Source organism: Squalius cephalus (genome assembly GCF_949319135.1).
Source record: "Squalius cephalus genome assembly, chromosome: 8".
NCBI classification, from domain to species: Eukaryota; Metazoa; Chordata; class Actinopteri; order Cypriniformes; family Leuciscidae; genus Squalius; species Squalius cephalus.
Window position 1 is genome coordinate 27,778,323 of NC_137129.1, and position 12,480 is coordinate 27,790,802.

At 36.6% G+C, this 12,480-nt stretch overlaps 1 protein-coding gene across 3 annotated transcripts in view; it reads right to left on the bottom strand.

Annotated features, from left to right (window-relative positions):
- The window catches only part of LOC307163116 (cytosolic 5'-nucleotidase 3-like), a 201,829-nt gene that overhangs the window by 31,261 nt on the left and 158,088 nt on the right, over positions 1 to 12,480 (bottom strand). For all 3 annotated transcript variants that reach the window (XR_013822019.1, XM_079878998.1, XM_079878999.1), the window contains 2 exons: positions 611 to 700; positions 175 to 337 (listed from right to left, as the gene is read on the bottom strand). Coding sequence is in view for 2 of the 3 variants with exons in the window: in XM_079878998.1 (XP_079735124.1) it covers positions 175 to 337; positions 611 to 700 (253 nt within the window). In the remaining variant the exon portion in view is untranslated. The remainder of the gene's footprint in view (positions 1 to 174; positions 338 to 610; positions 701 to 12,480) is intronic.

The following is a 12,480-nucleotide window of genomic DNA, read 5'->3' on the forward strand; positions in this document are numbered from 1 at the left end:
AAAATGTCGCAATTACCTTTTTTATTTTTTATTACATGGCGGAAACAAGCTACCACAGAATAGTTTTTTTTTTTCTTTCTTTCTGCAATTTAATTTATTTGGTGGAAAATCTACGTAGTACCTGAAATCTCTAGAAGGGTTACTGTTCTTTAAATAAAAAGATGGAAGACTCACAGAATCATCAAAGTCCATATAGTTGGAGAAGACTTTGACATTAGGATGGAAGACACCAGCTTGTCTGATCACTTCCTCTAACACATCCCCAATCCCAGCAGAGAAGATCAGCAGAGGAACAGACATCTGATGGAGATGATCAAAGAACTGCTTGTATCCATCCCTGATAAACACATTATCAATATTATTACTGACATACATGTGTAATCATCTTCTAACGAGACATCATTGTCAAAATCAATGTAGTCTCTTACAGTTTGTGCATATAGAGGGCATGCATTTAGTATTAAGTATAGAAAATACTGATTACAATAATCATTTCTGTTAATTCAAGTTTGAGAAATCTATTTTCAGAGCAATTTTTTATTTGACTAGTCAAGAACTGTTAATCACAACACTTCCAAATGCTTGTTAGTGTTTCCCTTAACGGTCTGACCTCAGCATGGCTTCAGACTCTTTCACAGCTCGAACCAAATGATCCTTACTGATCTTCTGCTCCACAAGGAGCTCATGAGCTTTAGTCCACCTGCACACACACACATACACACACACACTTACAGTGCGCATAAAAAAAAGTGCATACGCAAAAAAACAAACAAAAAAAATAAATAAAACAAATATTGCCCACAAATTATAAGGGTAAAAGAAGCAAGCAAAAATAAATTATTTAAAACAAAAAATAAAAAAATTTGACTGTACCACAGCTTTACTGAAAAAAAAAAAAAAAAAAAAAGACAAACCTTTCAGTCACAACATGAATGTGGTATTTTTTGCTTCATTCAACCTTATAATATCTTTTTTTCCTTTTGTGGATTACTACGCACATAGTATGTTTGGACTTTTTATGTCTAGTGTTTGAGACTGACAACCGCATTTACTTACTGATGTGATTCTTGAAATGTCAGGTTCACACAGCAGCTTACAATAACGGCTTTAGTACTGTCTTTTTTTTGTAATGTCAAATATGGAATTGTAAATAAAACTGGAAGATCACATTTGACAACAAAAGTCTAATTAAGATCAAGCCAAGTCACTGTTATTTACATATCGCTTTACACAATACAGATTGTTTCAAAGCAGCTTTACAGTAATAACAGGAAAATACTTCAATGATGCAAACAGAGCTCTTCTTGATCTTCATGTAATGCAGCTCTAAAAAGAAAAGTGTCATTGTTCAGCTGAAGTCAGTTTAGTGTTGATTCAGTTCCAGTTTAATGATCATCAATTATTAAATTAGTTCATTTCATCTTGTGGCGGGGCTGAGAGCCGTGGGAACAGAGCGATCTAGAGTCCCATAGAGGAGCTCTGGATGGATGAAAGGAAGAGTGACGACGGTGCAAAATGAGAGAGAACCAGGCCTGGGACCTTTATGTTGTTTTATGTTTCACTTTTGTTTTGCTGTTTGTTTATTCTATGATTAAAACTTTATGCTGATCGTTTGCCGGTTCCAGCCTCCTCGTTTCCTGAGCTTTGAACTTTATTACACATCTATAAAGCAGTTCTGCGGACCTGTTTAGGTGCAGGTCCATCATCTGATCTGGATGCGGCAAGGATACGGCTGACTACAGTAACTTTGGTATAAGGATGAGACAGACTAATATGGCAGACTAAAATTTGGGGGTGATATTTGATGCTAATTTAACTTTTGATCCTCATATCCAGAATACAGTCAAAACATATTTTTTTCATCTTAGAAACATTGCCAGACTACGTCCTATGTTGTCATTTCCGGTGGCTGAACTTCATTTTTCATGACCTGAACTCAAAGATGTAAGACTTTTTCTATGTACACAAAAGGCCTATTTCTCTCAAATATTGTTCACAAATCTGTCTAAATCTGTGTTAATGAGCACTTCTCCTTTGCCAAGATAATCCATCCACCTCACAGGTATGGCATATCAAGATGCTGATTAGACAGCATGATTATTACACAGGTGTACTAGGCTGGCCACAATAAAAGGCCAAACTAACTTTTCTGCATTTATAATTGAGAGCATATGTCGTAATTTAGATGGAAAAATGCAGTTATATAGATGCTAGAAAAATGCGGTTATATAGATGCTAGGTTTTAAATTGAAGACTGGTATCAAAGAGGTTCCTAACTGACAATGAAGACTTGATAGAGCAGCCATCAATGTTAGACAGTATTCCAGGTTATTAAGTGCTGAGGTTTTTTGTCCAATAATTTATACCTTAATTCAGAATTTAGTAGTAGGAAATTACTAGTCATCCTTTTTTTATATGTTTAGTTTATTTGTTTAGCACATGTTTCAGTACAAGTACAAAACTATGCAAGGAGGGAACGAAGCCACTCTAGGCTTGTACAGAGTTCCACTCCTGCTCATATTAACTCATGAGACATGCAGACTAAACACTAAAAAAAAAAACAAAAAAAAACAACAACAACAAACGAAACAAAGCAAAAGCATAAGCAGAAAAAAAATAAATAAAAAAATAACAACACAAAACAACAATTCAATAACATAAAAGATGATTAATCTAGGTAAAAATGCAGAAAGAGCAAGCAATACCTAGAAAGGACTACATAAAGGCGTCAGGCTGGCAATAGTAGTCTCTTCAAATGCTTTTTGAAAGCAGAATAAGAGGACATTGATCGCAACGATGGACTTAAATCACTCCAGAGCTTAGGACCTCTAAAAGAAATATTAAATTGATGTCTTGTAGTTCGTGTGTAAGGTAAGAGTAAAGTATTATTGCTGTGTCTAGTTTGAAATGAGTGTACATGTGAGATGGGGATAAACAAATTCTGAAAGGAGTCTGGAAGATCTTGTTTCCTATATATAAACATGCATAAATAGATATGTTTGATAAATATTTACCTTATCAATAGGGAGAACTTTGAATTTGTTATAAAGGGGTGCCGAGGGTGCATATCTATTTGAATGAGAAATAAATCTAAGATATTTCTTCTGTATGACTATTAATTTCTTCAGGTAGGTAAGATAGGTAGCTGCCCAAACAATGTTGCAATAATTAATGAATGGGAACAAAAAACTATAATATAAGGTTAAAAAAGCTGAGGAATGAACTAAAGGACAAACCCTCCTCAATATACCCAACATTTTAGCTGACCTCTTAGATACGAAGTTGATATGGTTAGACTATTTAAGACCACTATCTATAATGACTCCCAAAAATTTGGTATGCTGAACCAATTCGATTTGAGTGTTATTAATAAAGATTTTAGATAATTCTATAGGGTAATGTTTGTTAGTATTACAAAAAATCATAAAGTTAAATTTTTTTATATTGAGGTTAAGTTTGTTCCATTGAAACCATTCCACAATGGAAGATAGTTCCTCATTGACCGTTTTGATTAAAATATTAAAGTCTTGGTGAGAAGCTACAAGATTTGTATCATCTGCAAATAGTACTGGGAGGAGTTTGGTACAAGTCGTGGCCATGTCATTAATATAAATTAAAAATAGAAGAGGCCCCAAAATTGATCCTTGAGGGACACCAATCATAATTTGTGACTTCATGGAGGTATAGCCTTCCAGGTATACATATTGCTCTCTGTTAGCTAAGTAGCTTCTAAACCATCTCAAGGCAACATCCTCCACTCCGTATCTGCTAAGTTTGGCAATCAAAATATTGTGACTGACCGTATCGAATGCCTTACTCAGGTCCAGGAAGACTCCAAGAGCAATTTTTTTATTGTCAAGACCTGAAGAAATATAGTTCACAAGTTGAATGAGGGCATGCTCATGCTTATATCAACTATGTATTCTGTTAATTTCGTGAATTAGTATGTTTCGTCAGGGCGCGAAGAAATATAGAGCTAAGTATCATTAGCGTAACAGTGAAAACCACCGACATGCTTCCTAATGATATCTCCCAAAGGTAGCATGTTCAGGGTGAAAAGCAACTGTCCTAGTACTGACCCTTGCGGTACTCTATACTGAACTTGTGATCAATATGAGTAGGGCTGCAACAACTAATTGATAAAATTGATTATTATCGAGAATGAAAATAATCAACCATGAATTTAATTATCGATTTGTTGTGTCTGTGCTCAGAAACATCAGTCAGTCCGTCAGTCACGTGCTTTACAGTAGTGAATAACCCATTTCTATGGGCAAAACACATATGTAAAATAGCAGAGGACACAGACTGAGGCTGCAGGAAAGGTACATGATCCAAGTTGTCTGAAACAATAAGAATTTATATTTATAACACATTTATGAACACGCATTACAGTGTGCAGTTCAAAGCCTCTGACATGTTTTTCTCAGTGCAAAACGTACATTTTATGGTTATATCCTTATCTGTAAATGTTAGAAAGTCCCGTGAGTATTTCCATTTTGCATATTCTGACAACAAGCGAGTCTTGTTAAACTTCACTTGTTAAACGTCACTGCAGCTGCCGTTAGAAGTGCTGGTTTCAACAGAAACCTGAGGTTCGCGCTTAGGACTCCACATGCTTTTAACGCTATTCAAGCATAAAGGCTGATTTATACTTCTGCGTCTGACCTACGCCGTATCCTGTATGCTGTAGACTCTGTGTCGGTTTTCATTTATACTTCTGCGTCGTTGTCCGCGTTTACGTGTTCCGGCGCAAACGTTCCCTGGTTCTATTTTGCAGTTCCAAAAAACAATTCTGCCACAGACCAGGAAAAAACTAGTCAAAAGTCAGTGGCGCATTATTTAGATGCTATTTTAAGGGCGCATGCTTGGCCATAATGTAGCGTGTGCACAATGTGCATACACTTTGCTTCTCTCATCTACACAGACGCAGCAGTTTTTTTTTTTCAAACCATACATAATTACAAAGAAAAATATTCCACATGAGGGAAAGCATTGTGGTGTCCATGAAGATGTGAAAAAATAGGCATAAATCTAGCTAACACATTTACCCAAATTATTATACGCCTGTTTAACCGAAGCTTATTTGGGTGGGTTTCTCCCATCCCCATAAAATGTAACTTCTCTGTCTTTTACGGCCCTAATGAGAACCGCTCCTGGTGTGCGCCTGGCAAATCCACCATTATAACAACAATCTGCCATGGAACAAGCGCGCCTGCTTTTAAAGGGAATGTGAGATGATGCTCTGATTGGTTTATTTCACGTTATGCCCAAACCACACCTATGAGTAATGTAGCTACTTCAGACCAAACCATTTTAGATTTGCATCGAGATCCGCCCACAAAATTACTTGCGTTTCACGTTTGATACTTGCGTTTCAGATCGTTAAAATAGGGCCCTTAAATGTATAACAATGTTTCATCCGACACATCGACACATTAATTGATTATCAAAATTATAATTAGTTGCAGCCTTAGATATGACACATCTTAATTTACTGCTACAAATTGATAATGGACAGATGAGTATGATTTAAACCATGCCAATGTAATTCCACTAATGGCAACATCATTTTCAAGTCTATTAAAAAGAATGTTGTGGTCGATAGTACCAAATGCAGCACTAAGATCCAGTAACACTAATAGAGAGATACAACTATGATCGGATGATAAGAGAAAATCATTTGCAACTCTAATGAGAGTAGTCTCAGTAAGGTCTAAATCCTGACTGGAAATCCTTGCAGACATAATTTCTTTCTAAAAAGGAACATAGTTGTGAGGAGACTGCCTTTTCTAGTATTTTTGACAGAAAAGGGAGATTCAAGATAGTTTTGTAATGAACTAATTCTCTAGGATCAAGTTGTGTTTTTTTAATGAGAGGTTTAAAGGAACACGCCGACTTTTTGGGACTTTAGCTTATTCACCGTATCCCCCAGAGTTAGATAAGTCCATACATACCATTTTCATTTCCGTGCGTGCTGTAACTCTGTCTGACGCACCCACTGCTAGCCTAGCTTAGCACAAAGACTGGAAGTAAACGGCTCCAGCTAGCATACTGCCTAGAGCCCAGCACGGGGCAAAACATCCAGCCCTAACCGAGACCTGGCCCTTGGTGTTCAAGCCCTAATCCGGCCACAGCCCGAAAACGTCTGCAATTTGTCAGCCCGAACCCGACCCGAGACCAACATCAATATCACTTTGAGCTCTCTCTGATGCGCGCTGTCTCTGATAGACGCACACACTACACACGCTACTAGGTACAATTTTATTATAGGCCTCAAACATAACTACCACCACCAACAATTATGCCCACAAATATTAATACAGACTGTCCATTACAGAGACGCATAAGCATGCAGTAGAGAATATTATATAGCCAAATGTGATCCAGCAGTAAATAAAGATTTACGGCCTACCTTTTTTTGATGTCAAGTAACTTTATTGAAGAACAACGTTTCAAAGAACTCTTCGCCAACTGGCTAACGTTAAATAATAATTAAAATATAATAAAGAAAAAAAAAATCTGTTGAACTGAGTAGTGAAAGTGAAAGTGAAAGTGACACGTGACGGCCAAGTATGGTAACCCATACTTGGAATTTGACCTCTGCATTTAATGTGTAGTAGTTAACACACACACACTGCAAACGTGGATACACACACCCAGAGCAGCGGGCAGCCTTGTGTGGCGCCCGGGGAGCGATTAGGGGTTAGGTGCCTTGCTCATGGGCACCTCAGTCATTTCCCACCGGTTCTGGAATCGAACCAGCAACCTTTGGGTCACCAGTTCAACTCCCTAACCACTAGGCCATGACTGCCCATAAATGAGTAGGCTCATTCACTGTTTATTCGCGAGTGTTGTGAAGAAAAAGAATAGCATCCACTGTTGAAGGCTTCAGGCTCGGTAATCAAATCAAAACTCTTTCAAAATGCAGCTTTTCCTTAAGTATTGGGAACTTTTAGTAACTCCTTAAGCTCCAACTTCTCCCTGATGCTCTGCATGGTCAACTGTCACCTAATGCATTGCACGCGCGTCGCGATACTCGCATGATCACATATTGCGTTGCATATTTATAATATTATCAATATAACAATATTTCATACAGTAGCCTGCGCTCTGCACGTATTTTATGGGCACGATGAAAGGAGAAAAGCTAAATGAGCCCGAGTCCGACCAAAGCCCAATCTGTAAAATAAAAAATAAAATAAAAAATTGACCGACTGCTCCCAATAAGTGACAAAATAACGCCAACATTTTCCTATTTACATGTTGTGATTTGTATAGTCACAGCGTGTACAAATAACATGGTCACATATTCTCAGAAGGCGAAGCACTGCTACTTGGGCGGAGTGATTTGCTCGCAGCACTTGAGAAGCCCTGTGGTGAGGAGCAGAGTTCGCTCAGAATTGGAGTAAATCACTCCCCAGAAGTAGCAGTGCTTCGTCTTCTGAGAATATAGTTCCCGGTATGTATACGGTTAGAAGATGGTTGTGTCTCATGTGACCTTGTTATTTGTACACGCTGTGACTATACAAATCACAACATGTAAATAGGAAAATGTTGGCGTTATTTTGTCACTTATTAGGAGCAGTATGCTAGCTAGAGCCATTTACTTCCAGTCTTTGTGCTAAGCTAGGCTAGCGATGGGTGTGTCAGACAGAGTTACAGCACGCACGGAGATGAAAAAGGTATGTATGGACTTATCTAACTCTGGGGGATAAGGTGAATAAGCTAAAGTCACAAAAAGTCGGTGTGTTCCTTTAATAACAACAAGCTTTAAAGTTTTTGATATGTCAAACAGAATTTATCACATACAGTAGATAATGTTACATGAAGCATCATCAAAACAATTATACTTGAAATTAGACCTCTGAGGCTCATGTTTATATCTTGGGGGGGAGGGTTAACTGGGGGTAAAAGTAATGTAACTGTCTGGTTTTAGCCAGGTTTCTGTCAAACACAGCACATCTCGGTTATGATCTGTGATTATATAATTTAAAATAAGTGCTTTTATAGAAAGGGATCTGATATTCAGCAAACTGAGTTTTATACATTTGTTCATCGCGGAGCATATTACAGAAAGATCCTAACTTTAGAATCCCATCTTATCTGTTTGGTAACCATGGCAATTTCAGTTAGAACCTCATTTAGGACAAAAGCTATTACAGAATTACATTTCTTAAGTACATTATCTTATCTTAAATAATAGTTTAGCAACCAAATGTTACACTGCGACTAACGATTCATGCCAAATGAGAGGTACGTGAACACACTGCAGGGCTCAGTTTCGATTTTAAAAAGGCAGTTTATTATAGGCTTGGCATTTAAAATAAATGTTGTTTGTAATGAATGGCACTATAATTTATTTGTATTTTATACATACATATACATATATTTTTATATATATATATATATATATATATATTTTATGGCAAGCCGTTCAGGAAATAATTATATTTATAATATGAAGTCTGAATATATAGAATGAAAGTCTGAATATATATATATATATATATATATATATATATATATATATATATATATATATATATATATATATATAATGAATGTCTGAATATATATGGAATGAAAGTCTGAATATATATAGAATGAAAGTCTGAATATATATAGAATGAAAGTCTGAATATATATAGAATGAAAATCTGAATATATAGAATGAAAGTCTGAATATATAGAATGAAAGTCTGAATATATATAGAATGAATGTCTGAATATATAAAATGAAAGTCTGAATATATATATATATAGAATGAAAGTCTGAATATATATATATATAGAGAGAGAGAGAGAATGAATGTCTGAATATATAAAATGAAAGTCTGAATATATGGAATGAAAGTCTGAATATATATATAGAATGAAAGTCTGAATATATATAGAATGAAAGTCTGAATATATATATATATATATATATATATATATATAGAATGAAAGTCTGAATATATATACAGTCCCTGACAAAAGTCTTGTCGCTTGTGTACAAATTGACCTGAAGTGCCGCTGAAATATATTTCTAATCAAGATTTTTTTACAAGAAATGGCTCATTTTAATCCCAACAGCTTTTGTAATAATGTTTCAGTGCAAAACGAAACTGTCAAAAAGTATTCTAATATTCACAGCTTGGTAAAGCCCATTGAGTCAATTTTTGCAAAGACATAAGTGTTGTCGCCTTGTCATTTGAGCTTCACCTGTGACTAATAATGGATCAATTAGGTCTCAGGTGTGTATAAAAACAACCCCAGTACACTAGACCTTCACATCAACTGCAACTAGACCTCTGCAAACATGCCTAAGATTCACCCTGAGACTAAAGTTTTGATTATCAAGAGGCTGAAGACCAGATCCACTGCTGATGTGGCAGACACCTTCAATGTGTCTCAGCGTCAAGTACAGAGGATAAAAAAAACATTTGAAGACACGGGAGATGTTTTTGACAAGCCCAGGTCAGGCAGACCCCGCAAGACAACTGCTCGAGAGGACCGTTTGTTGGCTCGAAAATCCAAGGCCAGCCCATTTTCCACTGCAGCAGAGCTCCACAAGACCTGGTCACCTGAAGTCCCTGTGTCAACCAGAACAGTTTGTCGGATTCTGTCTCGAAATGGCCTCCATGGTCGAATCAGTGCCCAGAAGCCAGCACTAAACAAAAGACAATTGAAAAACCGTGTGGCATTTGCCAAGGCCCACAGCCTGCTAAAAGGATGGACGCTGGAATAGTGGAAGAAGGTGGATTTTTCAGATGAATCTTCTGTTGAATTACACCACAGTCGCCGCAAATATTGCAGGAGACCTACTGGAGCCCGCATGGATCCGAGATTCACCCAGAAAACTGTGAAGTTTGGTGGTGGAAAAATCATGGTCTGGGGTTACATCCAGTATGGGGGTGTGCGAGAGATCTGCAGGGTGGAAGGCAACATCAATAGTCTAAAATACCAAGAAATCTTAGCTACCTCTTATATTCCCAACCATAAAAGAGGCCAAATTCTGCAGCAGGATGGTGCTCCATCGCATACTTCCATCTCCACATCAAAGTTCCTCAAGGCGAAGAAGATCAAGATGCTCCAGGATTGGCCAGCCCAGTCACCAGACATGAACATCATTGAGCATATGTGGGGTAGGATGAAAGAGGAAGCATGGAAGACGCAACCGAAGAATATTGATGAACTCTGGGAGGCATGCAAGACTGCTTTCTTTGCTATTCCTGATGACTTCATCAATAAATTGTATGAATCCTTGCCAAACCGCATGGATGCAGTCCTTCAAGCTCATGGAAGTCATACAAGATATTAAATTTGGATCTCACAGCACCACTACTTAATTTGCTGACATATTTTTGTATTTGCAGTAAATTTGTTCAATTTCTGTATAGGCGACAAAACTTTTGTCTTGCCAAAATTTGACCTTTCTGTCTTGATTAAATGATAAATATTTTTTCAGTGAAACTAATTTATTTCAGTGCATTAAACATCATTTGGGAGGGTTTTAGCTTTTCATATGAGCTATTTCTAACACCAATTGATTAATTAAAAGTCAGGTTAATAGCAGGTGTTTCTACAAAATAGATAAGCGACAAGACTTTTGTCAGGGACTGTAGAATGAAAGTCTGAATATATATAGAATGAAAGTCTGAATATATAAAACGAATGTCTGAATATATGGAATGAAAATCTGATGTTATCAGCGCCATCTTGTGTTATTCATCTACTATTTTTTATACACATTTTGAACAATGAGCGAGTCCGCACGAAATTTAGTAGCAGCAATTTTAAGTAACGATCATCAAATTAACACCCTGGCGAAAGCGTGTACGGGCCAAAATACTGGCAACCGTACTCAACATCGTTCTACTGATAAAGAAATTAATTCGCTATTTCATCGCGGAAGAGCGAATGCGGTGAATTCATAAGATTCATAAATTCCTTCGAGAATGATGCATAATGTTCTTTCAGCAACATTTTGTTGAACATGACTGCCCATAAGCGCTAAGAATGTTGCAAGAATGGAAATATGATCCTCGAGATGACGTGATGTAGACTCCACATTGTTTATGTTGTTTGGAGCCAACTGACCAACTGTTGCAAAAAAGTCTTGTAGCTCACCAAAGTATTGGACAATTTCAGGGAATGACATTTTTAAATGAATCACAATTCAAAAGGCTAAACCAAGCTACACATTATTCAGTGAGAATTGTCAAATGTACACTTTCTTTTCACATATTCACACTTTCACATACAGTACATTTAGACTTTCATTCCAAAAATATTCAGACTTTCATTCTATATATTCAGACTTTCATTCTATATATATATTCAGACTTTCATTCTATATATATATTCAGACTTTCATTCTATATATATTCAGACTTTCATTCTATATATTCAGACATTCATTCTATATATATTCAGACTTTCATTTTATATATTCAGACATTCATTCTATATATATTCAGACTTTCATTCTATATATTCAGACATTCATTCTATATATATTCAGACTTTCATTTGATATTTTCAGACATTCATTCTATATATTCAGACTTTCATTTTATATATTCAGACATTCATTCTATATATATTCAGACTTTCATTCTATATATTCAGACATTCATTCTATATATATTCAGACTTTCATTTTATATTTTCAGACATTCATTCTATATATTCAGACTTTCATTCTATATCTTTCATTCTATATATATATATATTCAGACTTTCATTCTATATATATTCAGACTTTCATTATATATATATTCAGACTTTCATTCTATATATTCAGACTTCATATTATAAATATAATTATTTCCTGAACGGCTTGCCATAATATGTATATATATATATATATATATATATATATATATATATTAGGGGTGTAACGGTACGTGTATTCGTACCGAACCGTTTCGGTACAGGGCTTTCGGTTCGGTGCACGTGTGTACCGAATGACCAAATGCAATATTTTGTGTGCGGAACATAGGTACATTTTCGTGTTTCCACACGAACATATTAAGTGGCGGAAGTCTCCGCGTTCAGCGCAAATCCCGCCCTGCAGCTGATTCTAAAGGTTTACCAGTTTTACCCGTCGTCACTCTAACCTAAACCAATGAAATCGACTGCAGGGCGAAAAAAAAGTTTTTCCGCTCCGTGTGCGCCGCCGCACTCTCCGTTCCGCGCGCGCGTGTGTGTGTGTGTGTCTGCGCCATGGTCTGCGCGCTGCGCTCTCTGCTCAATGTTCAATGTTCGACTCCGTGTTTGCGCTGCGCGTTCTGCTCTGTCGTTAACGGCCCAAACACTCCAATCATGTACCGATCACACACTGGAAAAGCAAAGTCCGCTCAAATAAGGTGAAATTTCTCAGTACTAGTGGACTTCTGTTTGCTGAGCTGGTATAGTCATGCTGGCAACAATGATAAAATGACCTGCTCTGATCACATGCTCTGGTAATAATAGCTTTGTAGGAATATATTT